Consider the following 27,268-nt stretch of genomic DNA (forward strand, 5'->3'; position numbering starts at 1 on the left):
ACTAGGGAGGGAGCTTCTAAGTCTGTACCAGCTTGATTTCTCCATGTCTTGTGACCTAAGCATGTGTCTCTTCAGGGTCTATCTTCCTAAATGATTGCTGGTTAGGGCTTGGGAGGAACCCTACATTTCTCTAATCCCTGAATTAGAGCAATGGCAAACACTTACATCTTGTCCAATGAAGCTCAACACGCATAGCATCCCCTGGGAGTTGATACACTTTAGGGGGCTAACACTGGATTAGTACACTTACTTCTCTCCTCTGTCAGTCCTGACTATGGGTGGCTTCCTCTCACTAGGCTGCTCAAGGATATGGAAATGGGGAAACAGGTCTGCAATCCTAGGAATCCTGTTGAAACAGGGGGACTGCAAGTTAAAGGCCTGCTTGGGCTGTGCTACAGTGAGCTCAAGGCCAATCTGGACAACTTAGTGATTCCTTCTCACAAAATGGAGAATAAAAATACATTCCAGTGGTAGAGTACTTGGCTGGTATGCATGGAGTCCTACTTTTCCCAATACTGGAAAAAAAAAGAAAAGAAAAAGAAAAATTAATTTTTCTTTGGGTGCATAGGTATGGGATTTGAAATCTCTTCTTAACCCCCCTTAGCAACATGTTTAGATTTGTTTACAATCTTGGTGCAGTTTCTGTTTACCAAATGGACTAGGCTATAGAACATGTTTAGGCTAGTGCATCTGAAGAAGGCCTTCTCTGAGAGTTAGATTTATGTAGGGTTCTTGTGCATGTGGGAGGAGTGTCTAGAAGTATTTATATGTTTTGGCCAAGTGCATAGGCTAAGATCCTGTGTGGTTACACAGCTAGATTCCTTCAGGAAGCCCTGAAAGCAGCATGTCTGAAGATTTGGTTGGGTGAGTTTATTTGATTTATCTACACATAGAGCCCAGTCTTGGCAAAGAGCTTGGAACCAAACCTGGTAGGCTAGTGTTTGAGTCCTTTGGTTTTATAATTATTTCTCTTAAAATCCATATCTGAAGTCAGACTTTTAATAAATGTTTTTCTATTCACATGTGTTCATCTTTGACAATAAAAGTTTAGAGCTGTCATAAAATGATAAGCTATCTATACTTGGCTTTTGTTTCTCCCTCTCCCTCCATTTGGAAATAAAGTTTGGAGGATGTATCTGATGCTGATTATGAAATCCTCTTGGCTGGGGATGGAGTTCTTTTAAAAATCTGATGGTCAGGATATCCATTCAGTATGAAACCACATGTCCTTTAAAGAAGTGGATCCCGTGATTATTACCTTAGGAGAGGTATTTGAAGATGGTATCATCTGGCACAAAATTAAGGAGATACCATTCACATGAAAGAAAACAGTGGTGCCGTGGAACTGTGACGTAGCTGCTCTGCATGAAGGAAGAACAAGTCACACTTTTCTCAATCAGCCATAACTGAGCACCTGCACCATGCCATTTACCACCCTCAGCATGAAAAGAGTTTCCCATTACCATCTGCAGAGAAGATTATGAAAGCAGGAATACTTTTAGTTGCTAAAGAGTGCAATCTGCAGACCACCTACAGGAGGAAAAAGCAGGACAGGATCTCATGCCTACTCTCCTGGGCAAGGAAAACAATGAGTCTTTTAGAGGCAGCTGAGGAGGCAGGAAGAAGGATTGGTTAAAGAAGAGCCACTTGGGGGACTCTGATATATTTAGTCAGGTGATCTGAAGGCTGGAGGATGGTCAAGGTCTAAAAGAATTACTTTGCAGGGATTAGTTTTGAAAGAAGTAGACAGACACAGGTTGAGAACCCTCTCAGGAGACATGGAGTACCAGGTCCATCTGGCTAGGCAGTGGTAGATATGGGGATACTTAAAGAATACTGAGAACAAATACTTCACAATTATCCCTGTTCTGCTATAGGATGCTATCAACAATAGCAATAATTGTGGCACTCTGCTGACTGAGAGTGAACAGAAGGTTGGGGTTCACAACCAGAGTAACTGGTTAGAGCATTCTGCAGTTCTTGTCTTGACAGTCCAAACCTCACACTATCACCTGGTGGGTAGCTTAGGAAAAGGGTGACCTCTTTCATGAATCTGGTGCCAATGTTACTTCTGAATTTACTGAGAGGGTAGGAGGTCTTGAGAAATAAAAAAGAAAATATAACCTCTCCTCATATTTCCAGCTTATTCTGGCTTTTCCCAAGGGGAATCTTGGACTCTTGGAGACAACTCTTATTCAACTCTGGGCCTGAGGCCATAAGCAAGTCTAGCTAGACTTCCCAGAGTAAGTTTCCGCCTCGACCTTGAGAGCCAACACACTAGCTTGTTGAAAATGGTGGTTCAAGCTTACATTTGCAGCTAATTCAGTCAGGCATCCAGGTTTCACTCTAAGCCATTCCAGCTAAAATATTTCGGGCCTTTTCTCCCTTTTCCTATAAATCTTGCACCCCTGCCCATCATCCCCTCCACCCCCTGCCTACTTTCTTCTTTTCTTGGTATCTGAGTACATAGCCTTTCATGAGATCTTCAAATTCCTCTGGTGTGTGGTGGATTTCTCAGTCTCCACCCTACACATTTGTATGGTCCTTAGGAAATCAGATAGAAGAGGGATGTAAGGCAGGTAGGTGGGTAGGTAGGTAGGTAGGTAGGTAGGTAGGTAGCTAGATACATACATACATACATACATACATATATACATACATACATACTTAGAGATACAGGGGTAGATAAATACAAGAATAGAAAGAGATAGATTATATAGAGAAAATATAGAATATTAGAAAGAAAATTATAGAAATTTAGAAAGATCAGTAGAAAATAAAGATATAGAGACAGATGATAAAGATAGACATATATAGATAGATTATTGATAAATGAGAGCTAGGTAAGTTGATGACAGATAGATAGGTCATGGAAGAATTAAAAATAGTACAGCGAAAAGAAAAATGAAAGACAACCTTTTTCATACTTCTGAGTTCCATTTCTTCCAAGTTCAATTTTTCTGGCCAGCACCCAAAGAAAAATTTTAGAATTATGCCTATCTTTCAACTTGTTTTTACCAAAAATTGAGAGGAAAAAATACAGATGATGAGGAAACGCTTTTATGGCCCATCGGGAAGCAGTTCCTCAGTGTGCAGGGTGTGTTAGTTTTTTAATGAGGGCAAACCCATGTGGGAGTCCTTTTTCTCTACTGCTCCCCTCATCCTCATGGTTCAGCAGTAGCTGCCCTTCCTTATCGATAAAGGATGAACTGTTGTGGAGTGTGCTCTGCCCCTGAGACCTGGTGAACCTGGGTGTGGATGAAAAGGTCTGTGGGGAAGGGCACACACAGCCATTGGTAACCAGGTTTAAACCCAGGCTGTATGGTGTGGGCCCAGTTACTCCATGTCACCATGACCCACCTTTATCATCTGTCAGTTAAAGACATAATCTCGCACTATATGGAGTTGTCGTGGAGATTCATTCATATGAAGCATTTCTAATGATAGGATTTTAAGGTAATATTATTGGCATCCACTGTTTTTCAGGCTGGCCTAATGAGTAAGGACTTTTTGTAATGCCTGTGCTTAGTAAATTAAGATGTCTTAGATGGTGAAGAAATACAAAAAGTCAAGGAAATGTATTTTTTTAATACTTGGATTCTACCTTGAAAGGACCCTTGAAGCATGCTTCTTGATTTTGTGGTTTTGATGTACACAAAGACCGTATTGTATGGAATGTTCCGTTTCATCAGAAATGAGTTGGACTTAAAATGTGCTTGAGACATTGAACTTGAGTCAACTATTTGGATGGATTTCATTCCTGTCATGAATATTAGGCAGTGATGAGAGAGTCATCTAAAAAATACTTTGGAAAATACTAGGTTCATGATAATGAGCCCCTTGGGCATCTTCCTCCCTCAGAAAAAGCAAAGTAAGCTATTACCACAAAACTGGTAGCCAGAATGATTGGATTTTCTTCTTTGTGGGTCCAACTCTAGATGGATTTTTATAAAGTCTCAGGAAAACATTTGCACAGTCAGCCACAGTGAGGACAGTTTATGCAATCGGGACTTGGCTGTTTATTTTAATTAAAATGTCAATAAGCTACACCATCAAGTATGGATCATATGCAGATGTCTGTGTTCGATTCTTTAACTCCAGGATATCTACGTACGCTAGGCAATGCCACCTCCATTGTTCTAGACAGAGAAGCAGAAGGTCTAAAAGTTGGAGGAACTAAACAATGGTCAGAACTAGATCGTGCTGGAGCCAAGAGTTTAGCTCATCTCTCTGGCTCCAGCATTGTTCTTTATCTTCTACGAAATTATGAAAGTAAAGATTACTGTGGAGTTTCGTGACTGAGAAAATCTTCCAAGAAGACATTTAAGTAGTGGGACTCTTAACAATGAGGATGTCACACCCTGCACTTTGGGAGCAGGAATCCTATTTGGGTTATTGTCCTAATAAAGTAGGAATTGATCAGTCATAAAGCTGTGATTCTAACCTCTTAGCCTTTTACTTGGATGGCAGTTCATCTGTTCACATCTGAGAGGGAGGAGCTTCTGGGGTATTTAGTTTCCTGCTCTTAGCTGCTCTGATGAAGCCCATTTTTGGACATGGACTTTGCCTTCCTCTTGGAGTGTTGTCATTCGGGGAAGGACCAGATGTTTAAATTTTTGTAAAACAACAGATCTACCACCTCACTCATCAGGTGGTGTTTGTTTGTTTGTTTTGTTTAAGGCACAGATCCTTCTCTTTATCCTCAGACATCAGATGCAGAAAGCTCTTTAGGCAAGACTTAGGAATGTTTAAATTTAGACAGTTTAATGATTCTATACCGAAGTTTTGGAAGCACTGAATAGTCTATTATACAAGGTCTATTGTATGCCCAATTCAGTTCTTTGGCACAATATTGCTGATGTGTTATTTTTTAATTATCTCAAGTTGTAAGTGTAAGATATTAAAAAATCTATATAATTACATTTTTCTAAATTGCATTACATATTATATTAAATAGTGTATATGTGTACATTTATCAATACACAGACATATACTATGCATACACACATAATTTTAATGTGTGGGTGCTACTGAAAACTCTCCAATGAGACCTAGCATGGTGCCATGTGTAAGGACTGGTCTTTAATCTCTACCCCAGGCCAGTGTTTGCATAGCCTGTAGCTTTTGGCTGCTTGGCTTTTGTGTCTGGTAGTTACTAGTAATCCTTTGCGGCAAGTAGCAGCCTTATTTCTAGTGGCCAGCACTAGTCTTGGCAATCCAGAATCAGAGCACAGGATTGAAATCATGTATCACGGGGTTGTCTAGCCCTCGCTTCTTGACAACTAACTCATTAAATCCAGGTGGCTCACAGATCCCACTTGAGCAATCAAGAGACCTTAACAATCACCCATATTACAGAATCTTACACTTATGTCAGTGATCTGCCATTGCAGGCTTCAGGAAAGCGATGCAAGTATCATAGTGAGTCAGTAGATCTGAAAGATGTTTCTGAGAGATTCATAAACACATATACTTTAGAGTCTGACTTTAACATCAGCTACAAATCTAGGTGTGGGTAGGTGTGTTTCATCCTACAGGTACTGCAGGCTCTGGCCTAGAAACTATAAACTTATTAGACATCTATATTTGCTCTAATGTATGCAAAAGTATAATGGAAATTCATAAATATCCAATGAAGTTGCCTGCAATGTTTATGCAAAAGTGCATTTAATGTTCATTGGAATATTAGTGACAATGAAAGCAAATTGTAAGTTAGATTTTTTTGTTGCTGACAAATCAAAGCCAATAATAACTCAGTAATTTACTCATAACCAAATATTTCCCAAATAAATTACAAAAATCTTTTTAAGTTTTTAATAGCAAGAATTATTTGAATGTGGGATGTGGGTGTATATTAGTATTTTGTGGTAGTCATATCAAAAAGGCAAAAATACTTGAAGCCATGTCAACAAACATGTCTATTTGTGGATGGCTGACTTCACATACTTTAAAAAATACATCTTATAAAGAGTACACATTTTTCAAAATTTCATTTCACCGAGTTTCTTGCTTTCCTGAGATAGAGAGGTGAGAAAGGGGGCCTGAGTTCTGTCCTAGTAAGAAAGAGTGAATAGATTTTCTCAGGGTGGGCTACATCTGGGAATATAGTGGTACCTAGAGAGGGAAACTGATGCACTGAGTATGTTTGTTGATTTTGAAGGTACTGTAATAGAATTTAAGGCTAGATACTTTATAAAAACAGATTTATTGTGTCATGAATCTCAAGGCTTGGAAGTCCAAGATCTAGAGGATCACATTTCATGAGGCTTTCTTGCCTGAGGTATAACATGGCAGAAGTCACTGAACAGTGAACAGGAGTGATAGAGAAAGAGTAACTCATTGTTATCACAAGACTACTTCCATAATGACCATGTGTATCATTCACACTAGCAGACCTCCCATGACCTAACTATCCTGACAGGTCCTACCTTTCAATAGGGCTGCGAAGGGAATTTTGTTTCTAAGACCTGTGTTTTGGGGACACATTCAAACCAGAGCAAGGTCCAACCATTTTGAGTTTGTTGGCCTAGATGTTTGCTTTTCTGTAAGTGCTGCCTTTTGTCCCCCTGAGCCAGGGTCAGTGGCTTGTCCTGCATGTCCCCTTGGAATTCCCTTGTGTATTAGCATAGATGCTGCTGATATCATTCCATTATTTGATCATTCACAAAACTTTGAACTTATTCTCTCTGTTGACAATCTAAACCTCGTAGAATGTCTAGCACATCATAACTGTGCAAGTATTTTTAAATGTGTGGTAAGTTGGAAGCTTACCAAAAACAAAACTATTGTAGAGATAAAATTACTGGTGATGATTATATATTTTTAATTATGAAATCAAAATTGTGAATACTTTTTATTTTCTATCTAGGACTAAGAAGATGTTTGAGGAAATGCCTTTGACTTTGTCTCTAATATAATGTTAAGGCTAACATTCTTTCATCTCATATGTAAAATTTAATGGGGGTGGTGATGGAAATAGGAAATTCACAGGAGCCTTAAGAATGAATGGTCAGTTGTTCATTTGTTCAAATGTTGTAGTCCATGAAAGAAAATGTCAGACTGAAATCCACTGTGACCACCTCTTGGCCTTATTTCTAAGATTCTAAGATCAGATATAAAATCCGCTGTATTGGGTACTGTGGGTGCCCTGGCCAGATCCGCTTCACCTGGCAAATGTGCTACATCCCACAGCTGTCCAAAGTTGTTCATTTCCCTACAAATTTATCCTTGGAAATGGCATGTTAGTCCCTGGGCCATAGCTGACTAATATGGGTATGTAAAAATCTTAGCCTGGGTTGGCTCTGATGTGTATCTCACACTCCAGAGCTCCCCCATTGGCTCAGACAGACCAAACTTAAGATGACCTACTTTTCTACCTGTCCCCCCTGTTCTACTTCCCTCTCTCCCTGACTTTTCAGATTTTCTCCAAGGTCGATTCAGGAAGAAATCAGCCACACACAGATGCAGGTCTACTTCTAAGAAATTGCCCCCAAGAACTTGGTGAAATGGAATTTTGGCTTCTGAAGTTAGACGAGTCCATATCTGAGAATGATAAGGACTGGAAAGGCAGCTCAGTCATTGGATGACTGAGCATGTGCAAAGCCCTGAGTTGACCCCCAGCACCATTAAAAAAAAAAAAAAAAAAAAAAAAAAACAGACTATGAAGGAATGACACCAGCATTTCCTTCTACCCTATATGTTGCCAGACTCAGAGTAACTCCCATTAACATCTACTTGTTGAATGAACGTGAGCAGAGCACTTTTGGAAGTATTTATCAGTGACTGTTCTGTGCATCAGAAAGGTATTAGGAATGTGACACCAAACAGCATATACCTCAGTTCTAACAACGCCCAGAAGAAGAAGACTTCTAATTCAAACAGAGACAGGCTTATTCAAAAGGAGAGTTGAGCCATGACATATTTTCTAAGAGGGAAACAACATAAAATTGCATTATCCCCCAGAAGATTGGCAGGAAATAATGCATTTACATCCGGCTCAGCTCCTCACCACAGGGAGAGGAGTGTGAAAAAGCCACACACAGATGCAGGCCTACTTCTGAGAAACTGCCCCCTAAACATAGGACTCAGTTACGTCTGCCCCTGAACATGTTGTCTAGCTGACAAGCATCTTTCTCACTTACTGCGTACACAGCTAAGCCCCTGAGTAAGAACCACGTTTCATTGTGTTCCCTCCCAGATGGAGCATGTTATGTTCATAAATCAGGCGAATGCAAACTCATGTCAGCAGGGAGCAGAACACAGGCAGACCACTGCTTTTTCACACTCTCTCCCTGTGGTGAGAAGCCGAGCCGGGTGTAAATGCATTATTTCCTGACAATCTTCTGGGGGAATAATGCAATTTTATGTTGTTTCCCTCTTAGAAAATATGTCATGGCTCAACTCTCCTTTTGAATAAGCTTGTCTCTGTTTGAATTAGAAGTCTTCCTCTTCTGGGCATTGTTAGAGCTGAGGCTGGGAAGGTTCACGCAACAAGGCTGCTGTTCTGGCCCAGGCTGTTTCTCCTTTTTGTAGAAGACATTGCAGGCAGGAACTAAGAGGAATCCTTTAAAAAAATGTTTTCATATGTGCCCAGAGTCCACCTTGGCCATATGAAAATTTCATCTAAGAAACAAAGTATGTATTTTCAAATTCTCTTTAACATTTTACTTTTTACTGAGAACTTCACATATCCAAACAACTTGTTTTGTTCAAATCTCTCCCCTTTGCCCCTCCAGTTCCTCTGCATCCCCTACAGTTTTTGTCTTCCAACTTCATGACCTCCCTCTGTTTTCTGCCTCCCCCCCCCCCCCGCCGGGGTACGCTTAACTGTTGCTTTTATTGAATGGCATGGAGGATGGGTAGCCTCTCAGGGGTTACATCCCTGAGGAAATATACTCTCCCTGCCCAGGCAGTTATCTCAGTTAGGGGTGGGACTTCATAAGCCCCTCCCCCATCCATGCTGTTATTCCAGCTCCAGGAGGTCTGATGATATCCTCTGGCCCTCCAAGGGCACTGCCACACAGACAGCACACACACACACACACACACACACACACACACACACACACACACACACACACCACGCACACACGCACACGCACATTCTCATAAATAAAATTAAAAAATATATTTTAACTTTTTTACATGAAGATTTTTTTTCTGTCCTTTCTTACATTCAAGCTTTCTCATGAAATGAGGCTATTAGGTTGCAAGGTTATACTTATCTCTTATCTATTCTGGTTTATGTATGTCCTTTTCCCAGGAAATGCTTCATTTAAAACCCGTTTAAGGTAATTCATTCATGACAAGGCCTCATTGGGCAACCATGTATCTAAGACTGGTCTCATACTTTCATGCAGTCTTCCTGCCTCTCCTCCTGAGTACTGAGAGAGGCAGGAACGATATCACATGATGCTAAAATAAGTTATTTGTTACCCCTATATCACAATGAGTTTTTGATAACTATCAGATCCAATGGAGGTGTGTGTGTGTGTGTGTGTGTGTGTGTGTGTGTGTGTGTGTGTAAAACTTGTCTGTATCAGGACTTACTCTTAGAGCTTTCTCAGACTTTTCCCCCAAAACAAAACCTTACCATATAGCCCAGGCTAGCCTCAAACTCATAATGCCCTCTAAGTGCAGAGATTGTAGATGCAGACGATCATGCCCAGTTCTAACAATTTTTCACTAAAGTGAAAAACCAGAAATATTATAAAATGACAACAAGAATACCATATGTATCAGTCTTGGATAGTGGCCATAGTGACCCTAATGTATAAGTGGCCTTATACAGTGCAGCACAATAAAATAAATAATGACTATATCTTGTCCACAACCCAGAGCAACCAGCAAGGGTAGGTGGAGGAGCAGAAGGAGTCTTTGCCTCACATAATCATTTCATAGTCTTTATGCCTTGGAGGACTCATTAACATTCAGCCTCTAAAGTTCCAAAGTTGTGGTGGTGGTGGGGGGGGCTAGAAAGTGGAGGATCACTCGCAGGAAATGTTCATGAGCCAAGGCTGGAACTGGCCCCCTTTCCTGGCCAGTACTCAGGCAGGAGGCTCCAACTGGATTGTGAGGAGGCTGCAAAATGAAGCCAAGCAATGTGCCAGGCAGAAAAGGGAAACTAGAAATAGAGGTGAGCCTTCACCTCGCTGGCCGCCTTCTGTGCGAAGACTCATTGGCATGGTGCGGGTTGAGAGCATGCTGAAAGGGCCTGGCTCACCTACGGTTCTCCTACACGCTCACCCTACGCCGTTTCTTTGTGGCCGACTGGACTCCCTCTTCATACCGGTCCACAGCAGTATTTGGTACTCTGTGGTGGAAGAGGTGATGCTGTAGAAGATTCCTTGTGCTGATAAGATAGATGCTTGTGAGCTAGGCGAGGGGGAGGACAGCCTACTGCAACAGTGGTGGGAATTGTCAGAAAGGGCATTGTGGGATTCGGTGGCTTGGGCTGGGACTGAGGGTTCCATATAAAAATCTCATGGTGAAAAGTTTATTTGTCCCTGAAGCAGGAGGTGATATTTTGAAAACTTTTATGAACTTATAAAATTTAGATTGAAGATTCCCTCTCATGCCAACTGTATCAGAAAGGCCAGCATTCACAGCTGTGCTAAGAGTAAGCCATCCCAACTGTTACATATTTTTTTACACTCATAAAAATATCACACATACACTTATCCAGTGTCTTGGAGGGAGGATTTTTCAAGGGATTTCATTTGTTTTTGGGGGGGACTGTTTTAGTTTTTTTGTTTGTTTGTTTTGTACACTTAAGAACTGGAATGGGAAGCCAGTATGTACCCAGTGATGAGCCTGCTACACTCAGTGAAACTTCCCCAGATCAAAACTGTCACCACAGCGGGCCGCCCTGCCCACATTCTCCTCCAATCTGCTTCTCAAGAGCTAAGAATTGCAAATAATTGCACTTCTCTTACTGCAATATAGACTCCCTATAGGGGATACTCCTCACCCAAGATTTGTGGGTCCCAAAAGACACTAATCCACTTTTTCAGTCTGGACATTAATTACAAAGAATTGAACTTATTTATTTGTTATGCTTAGTCTAATAAACTTTCTGAAAATAAGTTCCTATTTTTGTTTGTAAGTGGCATTTCTCACACCTACAATCCTTGCACTTGGGGCACTTCTTGGGGCCAACAGGCACAAAACACCTGCCAAGATCAAGTCCCACGAGAGTCCCACAGCAGCGCATCCTTGGTAGTCCAGAGCAGGTGACAGGATTTGTGCCTTAGATGCTGAAAGGAATTTGATGAGCCTCTTCTGAAAGCCATGTAGCAAACACTTGGGTGACACGCCATTTCTTTTCCTCAGGGATTTCCTGGAAAGGACGGTTCCGCTGGTCCTCCAGGGCCACCTGGTCCAATCGTGAGTATTTCTAGAAACTTCTGAGATCCATTCTGCTTTAAAGTATTATTTTCTTTGTAGAGATTTTCTTCTGCTGGGTTTTCTAGCTGCTATTCTTTGCTATTGTGTAACAATAGTTTGTCTGTTGGTACAGACCTGTAACACCCTTTAAAAATGGCAAATCCAGAGGGTTTGATTATTCACTGAGTCAGTTTCTGTAAGATCCTCTGCATTCATGTAGTTGTTATTATCGGTAAATAAGACTAATCCTATGGAGATTTCAAAACAGCTTTATAGTTGGTCATTGGGCACAGGAAAGAGCAATGACTCCTGAAACATCATTGGGGATGGAAACTCTTGAGGCATGCATTATTATCCTTGTTCAAGGCTGTGATCCATCATATATATGAATCTTCACCTCAGTCCTATTTCTTGCTTCTATTTTTAGGGCATTCCTGGAGCCCCTGGTGTCCCAGGGATCACAGGCAGCATGGGACCACAAGGATCCTTGGGGCCACCTGTGAGTACTCAGTGATAGCTGCTCAGGATCTATGTCCTGTCATCATTTATATGTCTGAATTTACCAGCATCCCCGTGGATCAGAAGTGCTTATTCAGATGCCAAGCAGGGTGACACACAACTTTAATCCCAGCACTTAGGAGACAGAGGCAGGCAGATCTCTGTGAGGCTAAGCCAGTCTGGTCTACCCTACCATAGCAAGTTCCAGGATATCAAGGGCTGCATAGAGAGACTCTGTCTCAAAAAATTATATCAAAAATGGGGATTGGACTTTACAGGATTCCATGAATGACAGTGGACGGGGTTTTAAGATCGGGTTGTCCATATGCCACGGTAAAGGTGAAATGGTCCCTACTAGAATAGCCAGCCTTGTTGATGCTCAAATGTGTCCCCATGGCTTGTTCTGGATTTGCCTAAGTGAGCTCAGCACCACCCGTCAAGGTTGGGGGCAACAGCTAAGTGTCAATCAAGCTGGACTTGCAGGAAGTGAAAATACAAAATTGGAGAAATTCAAAGTTTTAATGAAAATGGGAATATATTTTTATACCTTACACTACATCAGAAAGCACATGCACACATAAGCAAACAGCGTGCGTTTTTCCCTGTTCCCCCCCCCCTTTTTTTTTTGCATTCCTAATCTCTTCACTGGCGTCTAAATGTGACCAGTGAGAGAGGGTAAGGAACCGAGGGATGCAATGTCACTCTCACCAAAGCCATACTTCATGTCTGTGACTTGCAAGATGCTCACTGTAGGCTTAGATATCAGCACTCTGACAGCATCTGTGCTAGACTGAGCCACCAGTAAGCTCAAGGAGGTGCACTGTTGAAAAGTCTATCCTGCTGCAAACCTGCAGCGTGTGATGTGTGATGGAAGGGTGCAGAGGTGGGTATGAATTAGAATTCTACAGCTGCCTAAAAAATTACCACTGCCTCGGTGGCTTAGCGCAGTACACCGCTATCATCCTACAGTTCTGCAGGATGGAAGTCTGCTGCTGATCTCACTGCGTTAAAAGCAAGGTTCTGGGTCAACCTTAGGGATTCCTGGGGGTTTCCTTGGCGCCAGGTTTCTCTCCAACCCCAAAATGCGTCCCCCCATCAAGACATCACTTTTTTGGTTACTCTCCCCTACGGTCCCGAACCAACGCACCTCACGCACCTCCGCACCCAGCCCGCCCAACCGCTCCCTCAAGTTCCGATCCCTTCATCCCCCCACGCTGCTGCCCCCAGTTTACCCAGGAGATCTCATCTTTTTCCCTTTCAAGGGGAGGAGCTCGGTCCTACCTCAACTTGACTGTGTCTTTCTTTGTTCTAACCCTGGGAGGTTTGCCCCTTTCTGATTGGAGACAGAGGAAGTGTGGATGGGGAGGGGGGTAGATGGGAAGTGGGGGCAACAAGAGAGGAGGAGAGAGGTGAAACTGCAGTTGGTTTGTAAAATAAATGGAAAAAAAGTAATTTAAATAAAATTAAAAGAAAAAAAGAAAGAAAAGAAAAGACCAAGGTTCTGGAATTTCCTTTCTGGAGGCTCTTGGGAAGAATCTAGTTCCTTGACTTTTCTAGCTTCTAAGTGTTGGCCACATGCCTTGGTTTGTGGCCGCTTCCATCTTCAGTTCCAGTACTGTGCCTTCTTTTGGTCCCATTTTCCATGGCTGTGTCTTTTCCATATGTGGGAAAGATTTTTTTCTTTAAGGACCTCCCTCCCTAGATAATTCCCAAGTCCTTAACTAAATTCTCTTTGCAAAATCCTTTTGGCTTCACAAAGTGACATACTCACACTTTCTGGGATAAGACTTGGACATGTAGAGAAGGTGGGGAGCCTTTTCCACTTGTCATAGGGAAAAGGCATAACAGAATACTGGGGCAGATTAGAAAGGACACTGTGGTGCACGTGACACATACCTAGGTGCACCTGGGACGTGCCCAGAAAAATGAATATAGGGTTCAGCAAACACATGTGGGATGCACATCCTCATTAACTATCATTAGTAGTCACTTTACAAAGCTATGTACTTAACCTAACCACCTTCTCATTGTCCCAAACACTCTTGACTCTCCTGTTTTCAAATCAAATTAGTATTGGGTCACAGAAGAAAACTGAATGACTTTGTCTTCAGACATATATCAAAAAGACATTGCCACATTTGATCCTGTGTGTGGAAACACACACACACACACACACACACACACACACACACACACACACATACACACACACACTGGAGTTCTTACAAGTAAGCACACAGACTGCTTGTTTCTCTTTCCTCTCTCTCTCTCCCTCCCTCTCTCTTCCTGTCAATCTTATCTACTCAGCCATTCCATACCAGATAGCCTTAGAAACCTTCTGCTACAAAGTTTCAGTCTGTTTCTCAAGATGTGGTGTAAGGGACTAGAATCCCAGAATTCATTATTGAGATTTAGGGCGCAAAGGCCTGTGGTCAAAGAAGTCTCAGAGGCAGTGCATGCTCCATGCAGCAGAACCATGGCAGCACTTCAGGCATCAAAGACATTGCAGCATCCCAAATACACTAAGAAATCAGGAAGAAGTTACTATACCGTGGTTGCATACACTAAGCAAATCTATGTGTGTGTAGGAGGAGAAGCAGGCCTTTTTCCTGCTGACATCTCCCAGAATTAATTTTTCTTGCCCAGGTTATGAAAATACAAGCCATGGTTGGTCCTGAGCTAAGAGGGGTGGGATGAAAAAGGATAGAAGAAGCAGGCACTAAGGTCTCTGGAGAATTTAAATGGGTTAGGGAGGGCCAGAGTAAGGCTAGAATGTATTGGTCAGGATCATACTTTTTCACTTACCCTCCTTGCCTAGCGTGCATCTGGGACATACTAATAGATCACTTCATGTTAGTTTTATCATCCATCAGCAGAGGATCGCGTTTGGTGGCAGCGAGAGAGGCCTCATGCCACGGACACTTTTATCAGAAGTAGAAATTGGTCTGTAGCTGCTGGGTAGGGATGCAACAGTCAGCTTGTCTATTTCCCCATCCAAAGCAAGTTGTTCTCTGCACAAGAGTCTAATATTATCCCTGTGTCCAGGCTGCCAGCTCCCACATGCCTGCTGACTGCTGGGCTGGTGTGATTATTAAAGCAGGCTCCATGTGGTGCTGTTAAGGCCTTGATTGATTTCCCATAGATAACTGTCTAGGAAAATGAGGGAACCGAGAAGGACAGACTGTGGCACAGAAAATGGCTCTGTGTTTCCTACAGTTGATGCCAGCAATGCTTACTATCCCGGAGTCCAACTTCTGCACCGGCTCTTCCAGGCAGATGAGCATGGCTGCTGCCAAGCTTCTAATTCCTCCCTAGGCGGTGGCTTAAATGTAGTGCCTCCCTGCCCTGGGTCACATGCATAATGAAGCTCGTGAGGGGGCTTCTTGCTGCTGAGGCCACGTGTTTCTGTAGGTAAGCCCATTATTTAAAGAGCCCTGTATAAAATGTCCAAATTCTCCGTGTCTAGGTGGGGCTCTGGCACAAACTAGACTCTTTATGGGAGCCACAAACTGAACTAAATCTTTTAGCTTATATCTTAGGTAAGTCCCCCACCCACCCACCCACCCATCTCAGACAGTCAGCTGTATCTTCTGGCTCCTGATGTCTGGAGATTTTATTGTTGTGCTCATATACCACTTTATCATCTGAGACATAGAGTACTTTCTACATATTTGTAAGAAGGGAAGGAGAAAGAGAGGAGAAGAGAAAAGGATAAGGTGGGGATGGGGGTAGGAAAAGAGACAACCAGGTATTCAGGTTCTGGGGAGGGGGCGATGCTGTTCAGGGAGACTTAGTTACTGTTACTGGTTAGAGGTCAGGTCATTGAAGATCTGTGAAGCCTGATGAGGGTTGGATTTGTATAACAGGCTTCTTCAACATGTGGGACTTGGACCGTGAGATCATTCTCTCCCTTTCAGGCCCAAACTTCTGTGAATCTATGAATGTAGCTACTGTGTTTCTTTACATTTCAAGGGTTCCTCAAGTTAAAGGAAAAATTCACGACTTTTTCCTGCCTCCATCTACAGGGGCTATGTGTTTTCCCTCAAAGCATACTTTGGTGGAGTTATGGGCCTTCATGTGCTCAGGAATTTTTATTTTGTGTTTTTGTTTTGCTTTGCAAAAATCAAAGGGAATATGTCAGAGAAGTTGGAATCAAAAATAATTACTTGCTGTACTAATATTTCACTGAAAAGATCTTTCATTGAGACTGCATTGAGACTGCGTAGCTGTGCCTTTTAACTACTTAATAACAAGCATCCTGAGACTGAGTTTAGGGAGTTTCAGACCTAATTAACACATCCATCTCTTTAGACCAGAAAGTGCCAATAGCTAAATACTGTCTATTTCCCTCACTAATCAAGTTTGCTCTCTAATTCCTTTCTCTAAATATGAAATATTTTCAAATATGCTAATAGAACAAATGGCAACAAAGGAAACATGGAAAGGCATGTTGGTGTCGAAATCAAACTGTTCAAGACAAAATAATTTTTTTTAAACGCAAGACCTCACTGTGGAGCCAGGTTGGGCTTGAACTCAGTGCAATACTTTTGCCTCGACACTATGTAACACTATTGATTACAAATGTGTGAGTGACCTCGCCTGGCTCACGATCAATTTTTTAAATGGCTCAAGTTAGGACTTCATTCTGCATTCCTAAAACGAAGTGTGTCAGGAGAGGAGTGGTATGCCTGCTTGCTTTTGTTTGTATTGGGAAAAATGTTTTCTTAATTGGAATTGAGGATTCTGGATCATGGTTGTTGTGAGCAGCATCCTCTTCTAGTCAAGCAACAGAGAGGACCAGGTCCAGAAGTCCACAAGTTGGCCTCAGGTTCCAGCTCTTCTATGTCCCTTATTGTGTGATCTTGGACAAATGGGAGTTGAACTCTCCGTGTGTGATTTTCCTAATCTGTAAACTGGGACTGTAGCATGCAGTTGTTACAAGGACTGCATGAATGAAATCTTATAGAAATATTTATTATAGGGATAAAAAGAGCTACCTTACAAAGCTATTGGAAAGGCTAACTGAGGGAATATATAAGAAGTACCCAGAACAGTGGCTGGCAAAAGCAACCCAAATATTCATTATTAAAATTTATAATTCTGAATATATTAAAATGTCAGGATTTTCCTCTTTCTTTCCTTCCTTCCTTCCTTCCTTCCTTCCTTCCTTCCTTCCTTCCTTCCTTCCTTCCTTCCTTCTTTGTTTCTTTGTTTCTTTCTTTGTTTCTTTCTTTCTTTCTTCCTTCCTTCCTTCCTTCCTTCCTTCCTTCTTTCTTTCTTTCCTTCCTTCCTTCCTTTCTTTTTTACTGCTGGTTTTTTATTTGTATCTAATGCCCCCATTTTTTTTTTTACCCAATGGTGTCATAAGTATCTCTTGTCTCTATTAGGAGCTGCCACTGCACACTGCCTTCTCTGGGGTTTTGTGCTCTTGAAATCAGGGGTGACAGGTGCTCAGGGAAGAAGGAATAGCTTATGAATTTATTTACAAAATGAATTTAGGCTGTTACACAGACACAAAGAGAAAAAATGAATGTGTGTGTGTGTGTGTGTGTGTGTGTGAGAGAGAGAGAGAGAGAGAGAGAGAGAGAGAGAGGAGGCAGAGGAAAGGAGGATGGGAGGGAGAGAGACAATTGCATACATTTTATTTTTGCAAACAAGTTTTTCTTGTGGAAGTTGGGTATTTTTAAACAGAACTGACACTTTCTCTAAGCCTCTAACAATGCACTGTAGTGTGTCTTAACTATTTTTCTTCTCTCTCTTTCCTATCCAGGCTGTTGAGGCAAAGTGTAGACTGGCTAGTAATGCAGACTTGAAATGAAACCTAACCACTCAATCATCCAGTTAACACGTATGTGTGAGTGCCTGCCATGCCCCAGGCACTCTCTGGAGATGGACATATGGAAATCCCTTAGCTAGATGCAGACCCAGCCTTGTGGAGCTCAAATGCCAAGCAGGAGCTGCTTTCTTTCTGGAATCTGGGATCCTCTTACAAGCTCTTTGGCCACTTATTTCCAAATCATCAGCATGCCCTGAGATTCTAAGCTGTGGGTCTTCTACTCTCGAGAGTCCCTTCATTGAAGGCCCTGCCTTATGAAGAAATGCAGAGACATTAAATGGATTGAAGAGCCAAAGACTTGCATGTTCCCCAAAATATTTGTTCTTCTTAAAACTTTTTATTTATTTAATTTTATTAGTTTTTTTTTTTTTTTTTTGAGAATTTCATATGTGTTTTGATCATATTTCCCTCCTCCTCCAACTCTTCCCGGATCTACTCTCGCTTTCCTACCCACCCAACTTTGTGTCTTTAGAAACAATAAACCCATCCATTTGCATCACCCATACATTGTTAGATGTGGGGCCTTCTGCTGGAGTGCAGCCAACTTAGCAGAGGCTACACTTTTAAAGAAAATTGACTCTTTCTCAGGAGCTGGCCGTTGCCAATAGCTCCTTGACTAGGGATGTGACTTTGTGCCCACCTACCTTCCTCTTCTTATTTAAAAAGATATTTTAAGGTGTGTGTGTGTGTGTGTGTGTGTGTGTGTGTGTGTGTGTGTGTGTGTTTTGAATACATTAGGAAGGGCACAAATGGAAAAGAGATGAAAAATAGTGGGTTGCTGCCACCTACTTAGGAGGGGTCCCTATTGTTTCCCTTCCCCTGCCCACCCCAACTATGACTGTATGTGTGTTGATGGAAATCAACCCGGGAAGAAGTCTTTCTGCTGCTAACATCTGCACACACCGTGCGTCATGGTGTTCTCTGGACCCTATGAAGTAAACAGAATTTTAAGCTTGGGTAACTTACAAATCAGAGTTTGGACTCTACACTGCATTTGTTTTGAGACCTGATAAGATTGAAGGAACAAGAGGAAACAATTTGACAATGTGGCATATTCCATTCATGGATTCTGTTCACCCACCTAGGAGTAATTATGGAAATGTTGCATCCATATTGCCTGTGAGTTGACACAGAAATATGACAGCCTTCTGAGGACACCTGTTTCCCATTATAAGCACAATTTCATTGCAGAAACACTGAAAACATTGTATTTTTTTTTCAGTAAATACTTTACAGTAATAGTAAGGTTTCTTATTGTCAAAAGTAGCCAAGCTGTGGTTTTAAATAAGAATTCAGCTGAGAAAGCACGCACACATGAGCTCTGATGTTGTAGAGGCTCTTGCTATCATTGGAGAGGAAGCAGGCTGAGGCTGTGGGGTTTCATAGATCTCATCAATTCCTTTAACTGCTAGATTAAGAGGAGTTCTTTGCCTTTCTTATAGAAAGAAACTTTTCAGAAGGGGTTTGTGGAATCATTATGATGTACTCTATACAGTTCAGCACACTGTGTGGAGTTTGGTAGGAAGCTGTGATGGTACCATTGATGAAAACATAGATTACTCCATGGTACTGCTGCACCATTCCACTTCCATGGCTCCAAATGGCCACATCTCTATATGAAAGATCCAGAGGACTAAAGTGCATAAATAAGCTGTTTTGCTCGGTGGGACTACAGGTTGCTACCTGTTTTATTCCTGATGCCTGTTTTCACCCAAGTTTTGGGGGAAAATGCCTTTGTCAACTATGAAAAGTTGACTCATAGTTCAGCACAGCATCCCAAGTAACTTGAAATTTATTCTTCACATTTACAGGGTGTCCCTGGACCAAAGGGAGAGCGAGGTGAACGAGTAAGTGTCCCGAGGATGCTTCTGGCTATAGGTGGTTGCACGCAGCCCTTGCCTAAGCTGGATGAAAAATGGTCATTGCCAACTGTGGTGTTCATTGCGGTCTCAGCAGTCTTTCACATTTCCCAGGGAAAACATCTGGCTGGGATGGGGGCCAGGAGAAGATTTCCAGTTGTGTGCTGCCGTCGTCTGGCTCCTTGAACTTGGGCTCCACTCCTTAAAGATAAACACAGGGAGAACCACACTCACCTAACCCACAAAGTGGAGCTGAGATGGAAATAACACAATAGATGTAGAAGGGTGTCCTAATGGATGTGGATGGCTTTTTACTAATGCCAGTGGCACAGGACTCCCATTTTCCTGATGGCATAGTTTTGGCACGAAGCAAGACAGTGGTTGGATAGACTCAACAAAAAGGCCCTGAAATTCAAATCACTTCAGTTCCAGTGCCCACTCTCTCTTTGTGGAAATTGTGAGGCTCCTAATGTAGTTGCATTCTTGGCTGGGGTAGAAATAGCCTGATCTCAGGTTCAACAGGTTATTTCTGTGAAAACTTTGGCAATGGATTTAATGCTAGTTAGCCCTAGCACGGGCTTTATAGTTTTCCTATGAGTTGTTATTAGCATTAAATGAGCCACCACTTGAGAAGGCATTAACTGTTTATGAGCATATTTACATATTGTTAATAATTTTTTAGAATCTGGGATCCAAAAATATTTACTTGATCAGCAAAGTCTTTCAGAAACCCTGAATCTTGGGTGCAATATGCCTCTTCTGCATTAACCACAGTAGTTAGCCCTCCCTGCTGCTAGGATCCTAGAGTCTTGCTGGGAACAATGGATCAGGTCGGCTATGGCCATGCTTGAGGAATACACTTTCTTCCCATCCAGGGAGACCTGCAGTCCCAAGCCATGGTGAGGGCGGTGGCGCGTCAAGTATGCGAGCAACTCATCCAGAGTAAGTGCACATGCTGGTCACCCAGGCCATGTCTCAGGCCTGTTCACAGGAAGCCCCCATTCCCAGGACAGGGAGACCAAGGAAGACCCCTCTGAAGCTATGTACTGCTGAATACACATAGCTTTACAGGCCCCGCCTCCGAACCACCTACCGTCCTAACAGATTGCTCTAGAGCTCTCCAGTCATGGCCCTGGAGCCAGACTCCCATGTCCTCCCTCCAAGAGCCATTTGCAAATGAATATTTAATTTAACTGCTCTGATGGGATCCTCCATTCCTCCTTCTCCCACCAAGGGGATAGGTACTTTCTCAAGCGTTAAGACCTGACTCGGTCAGAATCAAAATGACCATGGTGTTGGTTTCTACTGGCTCACAGATTTTAATCATTTTCCCTTCCTTATCCGAGTTATATCCATTACCTTTGGTTAGCCCAAGGCCCCTCCTTTGATTCCTTAGGCTGTATGCCAAAATATACATATATTCATAGGGTTGATGCGACATCTGATATGACAGTTGGACATCATTCCTAAAATCACACTAGAACATACTTGTTATAATATTTATTCCATTTATTTATTTTCAAACCTGAATGTTTCAACAGCATTTATTTCAACAACAGATTCCTGTACTCACCCATTTTGTACACATGCCCACTTATTTTATATATTTTGTCTCAAAAATCTAACCACAAGGTTACTAGGGTGGGCCCTTCTCTTTGCCATGAATGTGTTTCATTTCAGAATATTTGAGGCCAAGTAAAAACAAAAATTCTTGTCAGACCCACCCAACTCGAGCCGAGCACTCATGCCCACACTCCCCACACTGATGGCAACCTCCTCCTCCAGGCATGGCATTTTCAGGATAGTTGCCTTATCTGTCTCAGGGTTATATTTACTTTAAGCCAGAGAGGTGTAGGCATCAGGCCAGTGGAGTCTAGTAGGTGCCAAGGTCTGTGGGCAAGATCCAAAATTCCACCTGTTCCTTGGGGATAAACCCAGGTCCTGCTCTGGGGATGTGTGGATGGAGGAATGAGGTTTTCACTCAGGCAAAATGATCAGTAGCAATAGGAGAACAAAGCTGCTATTTTCAAGCTCACTTGTTTTCACTGTGTGTTGTATTCAACTGGAATTCAATTCTATTCAGTCCTAGAGTGCCCACAGCCAGTGTGTGTGGAAGAGAAAATTTACAAATGAAACTAAACAGTTCCAATTAGTGACAAAACAAGGTCTTTAGAAATGGTACATTCTACAAGGGAAGTAGTCTTTAGTCTCTTTTAGAGTAGGATGCACTGAGAGTTCATATAAGCTCTGCGTTATTTCATGGGTTTCTTAATCTCTAATGGACAATGTAAATGAGTTGGAGATAAAGCTTGTATGAAAATTCACTGGGCTGAATCTTCATATGGCTTCCTACACACAACAGGAAGAGTGATTCACAGTATTTGCTGCCTGGTTTTGCTATAGGATGAAAACTTTGGCTATGTGACTACTTAAAAGTAAAAGTGAGGGCCCAATATAGTTTTTTCCCTTAGAAGTCCCCAGACTGTGATAAATGACTTCTAGGAATAGAGTCGGAAATGAGACAAGAGCTGAAAAGAATCTGCAATAGGGAGAGCCTGCCTGTCAGTGCAGCTGTAGGAGGAGGAAATGGTATCATCTACCACACCCTGGCCGTCTCCCTAAACACAGCTCTCCTTTCCTCTGTGTTACTTAAACACTGACCCAGAACCCTGTTTTGGGGGTTGCATATGCTTCCACACAAGCCCAGCCATCTGGGTTTTAGTTCCTACTTGATGGTAAGAATTATGCTAAGAAGAGTTAGGTGGGAAATGGAGGGAGGGCAGAGTGACACCAGCTGCGGAAGTGATGAATGACAGCTCCTGTCAGAGTGGGAAGTGGAGAAGACAGATGCCTCGACTGCCCAAACAGCAGTGGACAAGACTGCTGATTGAATCAGAAGAGCGTCCTGGATCACAGTCAGAGTTCCAGGAAAGAATGCATTGGATGTATTTATATGTGCTTCCTAAAATACGATTACTGTTTTTATTTAGATTTAAGTATTTAAAAGGAAATAAATATGTCTGAGGATATAGACCAGTTGGTAGAGTGCTGGCCTTACATGTGTGAGATCCTAGGTTTGATCCCCAGAACTACATGAAGGAGGCTTAGTGATGCATGCCTGAATCCTAGCACTGTGGATGTGGAGGCAGGAAGATGACAAGTTCAAGGTCATCTTCAACTACATAGCTAGTGAAGGCCAGCATGAGAGACGTGAGACGTCCTTATATCTCAGAAACAAAGAAGCCCCAAAAAGCCACGAAAAAGAGTGGGTGCCCCTATACACTGAAATAATAATAAATGAACTGCTCGTTTCTTAAAAGAAGATAAATAAACATCACCTAGGTGGGGAAATCTCACCCTTAAAGATGCTGGAAAATGAAGTATTTATGGTATTAAGGCTTTATATGTCATTATTAAAATGTGTTCTTCCAAACATAACTAAGTTAAGAGGTTAGAAGAGAGAGCACCAGGTTTTTGTTTTGTTTTCTCCTTTGTTTTTAACCCGGGGCAGGGGCAGCTTGCAGCTAGGACACAGCACAAGTTCTTGAAAACACTATCTTGGCAACGAGAGTTGAGCACAGACATGGGACTTGTCTGGGGCTTTGAGAGCAGGAGGGTGGAGCAGCCTTTGTGGGTTGGAACAAAGACAAGTAACTAACATGGCGGGAAATTGCTGGGGAGAAAGGCAGCCGGGGGAGGGTTCAGGGGTCAGATAAATGTTGGGGTGAGTAGAAAATTTATGACTTCTGTTCAATGATGTTTATGGCAATGCTGACGTGAGCTGTGGAATTCCAAACACATGAGATATGACTTGAATGCAGCCCAGCTGTTAATATCATCCAGGATAAAATGCAAAAAATCCTAAGTTACAAATGAGCCCATTTCAGAAGGGTGTGCCTTTTCCTCAGTGGACATCTGACAGAGTTATTTGGAGGTTTGAAGAATGACACCCCCCCCCCCCAGTATCTCCTTTAAATGTGTGACAGTTCATTTATTTGTTGTTGCTCAGGTCATATGGCCAGGTACACAGCCATCCTCAACCAGATTCCCAGCCATTCCACATCCATCCGGACCATCCAGGGCCCACCTGGGGAGCCTGGGAGACCAGGTTCACCTGGAACCCCGGGAGACCAAGGACCTCCAGGCGCTCCAGGCTTCCCAGGAAATGCAGGTGTGCCAGGGACCCCAGGAGAACGAGGTAAGCTGGGCCACTTCTTTCACAGGCTATCCCCAGGGAAGAGGACAGAGAATCAGAATGTGACTGGGGTACTTATACAGTGACAGAGACTGAAACAACAGGACAAAAGTTGAGAAAATTAAGCAACATACCTGTTAATCAGAGTATATCTACTTGTATGACTTGTATGACCAGGAGCCCCAACTTACCGCTAAGAGGTTTTTGTTTAATGATTTGAGAATTGTATATATGAATACACTGTTAAGTCTTTTCTATACCGCCTTCTTCTTCCTTGTCCTCCCATTATGCCCTCTCAAATTCATGACCTCTTCTACAACTACTCTTACATCTGCATGCAGATGCACAGATACATCCACCTTACTGAGTCCAGTTAGGTTTGACCATGTGGACATATGTTTAGGGCTGACAGTCTAGGATTGGGGCACCTACCACGGGGCTCATCAGTGAAAATCCTGATTTCCCTCTCTCGGCAGCCACTTGCTTCTTGTAGCTTTCATTTAGGGGTAGGGCCTTGTTAACTTTTCCCTCATCCATATTGGTACATTGGCTGGTGTGGTCTTGTGCAGGCAACCATATTGTTGAGATTTCATGGGTGCAACATCCTTACAGTGTCCAGAGGAGACTATCTTGCAACAGTTGTCTCAATCCTCAGGCTTTTTTGTGATGGTCCCTGAGCTTTACCTGTAGGGGTTGTGGCATCATATAAAAGGACTTAAAAACAAAAAGCACATGGCCACCTGAATAGATGCATTTCTGCTTCTGCACTTACATATATTACTTATTTGTCTACCTTTAGAAAAATCCATCTTCCCTTGTGTTATGCATCTTATTCTTAGTGCAAGGTTCAGGTTAATCCTGTCCTGTTCATGAACCTCATCCTCATCACCCCAGTCCAGAAGTAGAGCCACCCATGGACACTTGGTACATTTACTGACTCTCCCTCCTGGTTTTGTGTGCCTCTGACATCAGTTGACAGCTAGACTCCTGGGAGTAATAGTCCGCATGTTGTGATTGGCAGTGCACAATGCTTTTAACCTCACTTCCTACAAGGCTGTCACATCGATTATGATCTGATGGTGATTATTGTACAGGACACAAAATCAGAACAAAGGTCTTAATGCCCTTCCAATGCACCAAAGATCTGGACACCCTGAGGGAGTCTACTTCTGGCAGCAGGGTGCCCTTCAGTGGTGTTGGGGATAGAGAAACAGTGACTCACAGAGTGTAGAGCCAGTGCCTGAGTCACTCGCAGCAAGCTCCAAGTTGTCTTTGCTCTGTATGGAAATCCTTACTCTGCTCTTGCCAAACTGAGTCTTTCCTATATGGCAAGATAACTGAGTGATTAGATAAAAGAAAAATTACCCAGGAGTTCTCAAAGGGTAGCTAGACAACTGTTGGGTATATGAATTTCCACATCATCATTTCTCTCTCTCTCTCTCTCTCTCTCTCTCTCTCTCTCTCTCTCTCTCTCTCTCTCTCTCTGTGTGTGTGTGTGTGTGTGTGTGTGTGTGTGTGTGTGTGTGTGATGGGATTGAAATTGAAGCCCTCATCCATCTGTTCTCTGGCCCTCCAGTTTTATATAAAAGGAAGCATATGAAGGCACTAAGGCCAAACAGTGTTCAAAGTCAGCCAACATCAGGACTGGTAATAAGAAACAGAAGAGGCTTTTTTTTTTCACTGTTGCATCAATTGTGATTATCATGATGCTTAAGACAACACCATTTCATAATGAGGAACCATAAATATTGTCAGTCGGCAATATAATAAACCATGAAAGCAAGATAAAAGGAAACGTGGCTGACAAATAGTTTCTGGCTATTTAGGACTCAAGTGTAGCCCACTCTCTGCTGAGTCTGAAGACTTAGGCTTTCTTCATCTGGCCAGTTTTTCAGCAGAAGTCCTTCATTTGGTTTCTCTGTTGAAGTTTTTCAAGCTTCTGAAAAACACAGTGTACAGGAAAATACACAGAAATATATGTGAGTGGATGGGGTGTGGTAGCACACACTTTTAATCCAGGAACTTGGAGGTAGAGGCAGGTGAATTTCTGAGCTCTAGGACAGCCAGGGTGGGAGAGGTGTAATGTGGAATGCTGGTGCAGTAACCTTGCAAATAGATGATGCTGGGGTAAGTGGAGGAGCACCCTAACTCTGTTTTCCATTTTCATTAAAAGCACCCCCTCCCTGGGGGGTGATTTCGTCTCATTCCTGATGGTGTGATAAAATATTCTATCACTGAGTCACTTAGTGGAGAAAGGCTTCTTATTTTAGCTCACACTTGTGGGGAAGTCAAAGAAATGGGAAATTAAAACAGCTAGTCACTCCACATCCACAGCCAAGAGCAAAGAGAAAAGAATGCACACACACACACACACACACACACACACACACACACACACACCATGCTTGGTGCTCAGCTAGCTTTCTACACTGTTGTATAGTCAAGAATCTAAACCAGGGAACAGGGACGGCCCATTTTCAGGCTGAGTCTTCCCATGTCAGTCAAGACAATCAAGGCAGTCCCCATAGACATGCCCATAGGTGGAACTGCTCTAGACAGTCCCCCATAGACATGCCTCATAGGCTGAGCTGATCTAGACAATGTCTTGTTGACATTCTCTTCCCAGGTGATTATGGGTTGTGTCCAATTCACACACTAACCATGGCAGAGGATCTTGGATTTGATTATCTCCGTTTGAAAAGTACTGTCTTAGAAATGGCATCTTTGCTTAACTCCTTCATTTGAGAACTAGCCAAACCTTCTTCTGCAGCTCTCATTCCCTCAGGTGATTTTTGCTCATTCTGCTTGTCTGTCTCCCTCCTCCTAGACTCTTTGTCTCATTTCACTTCAGAAAGTCACACTCAGAACTTACGAGGAACAGATTCCCGTCAGCTCCCTTCTGTCTTAGATTGTAATGTACAGAGACTCCTCAGAACGGGAGGACTCAAAGAGATCATGCACCTGCTGTTTCCTTCACCCACTCCACTGCTGAGTTCCCCACTTGCTGGCTCTCAGAACTCCAGGGCCTCCATTCAGCACAACATCATGCTTTTGTTATCTAGCCTGCTTTCTCACCTGCCTTTTCTTACCTTATTACAAAGAAAACTCTTTTTCTGTGAACCAACATTTCCTTTGCTTGCTTAGTTCCTCTCATTACAGTCTACACTGCCCTGGGGTACAGGGCTCTTTATATCAGGATCAACCTTCACCTTCTTCCTTGATTCCCTGAACTGCCACACTCGTGTGCTGACTCTTCTGACCTTCCTCTGCCTCGATGGTCATTGGCTTGGAAGATCCCGACTAGATCCCCTGGATCATACATTCATCTACCATTTACTTTCATTCATCATTCATTTACTTTCTCTAGTTGTTGAAATGTTCATATCCACACTGGGATCTTGGTTAAGAATGAGTTTCTTCATTTACTTGAAATGAGTTATTTACTTGGAATGAGATGTTTTTAATTTACTCAGAAAGAATTAATAAAAATCTCCC

At 42.5% G+C, this 27,268-nt stretch overlaps 1 protein-coding gene across 4 annotated transcripts in view; it reads left to right on the top strand.

The window, feature by feature from the left end:
* Window positions 1-27,268, top strand: part of Col14a1 (collagen type XIV alpha 1 chain) — a 198,454-nt gene that overhangs the window by 155,042 nt on the left and 16,144 nt on the right. For all 4 annotated transcript variants that reach the window (XM_028871912.2, XM_028871908.2, XM_028871910.2 and 1 more), the window contains exons 41-45: window positions 11,332-11,385; window positions 11,813-11,884; window positions 19,531-19,566; window positions 20,454-20,520; window positions 23,588-23,776. In XM_028871912.2, the coding sequence (XP_028727745.1) occupies window positions 11,332-11,385; window positions 11,813-11,884; window positions 19,531-19,566; window positions 20,454-20,520; window positions 23,588-23,776 (418 nt within the window). The remainder of the gene's footprint in view (window positions 1-11,331; window positions 11,386-11,812; window positions 11,885-19,530; window positions 19,567-20,453; window positions 20,521-23,587; window positions 23,777-27,268) is intronic.

Source organism: Peromyscus leucopus, chromosome 20 (genome assembly GCF_004664715.2).
Source record: "Peromyscus leucopus breed LL Stock chromosome 20, UCI_PerLeu_2.1, whole genome shotgun sequence".
Classification (NCBI taxonomy): domain Eukaryota; kingdom Metazoa; phylum Chordata; class Mammalia; order Rodentia; family Cricetidae; genus Peromyscus; species Peromyscus leucopus.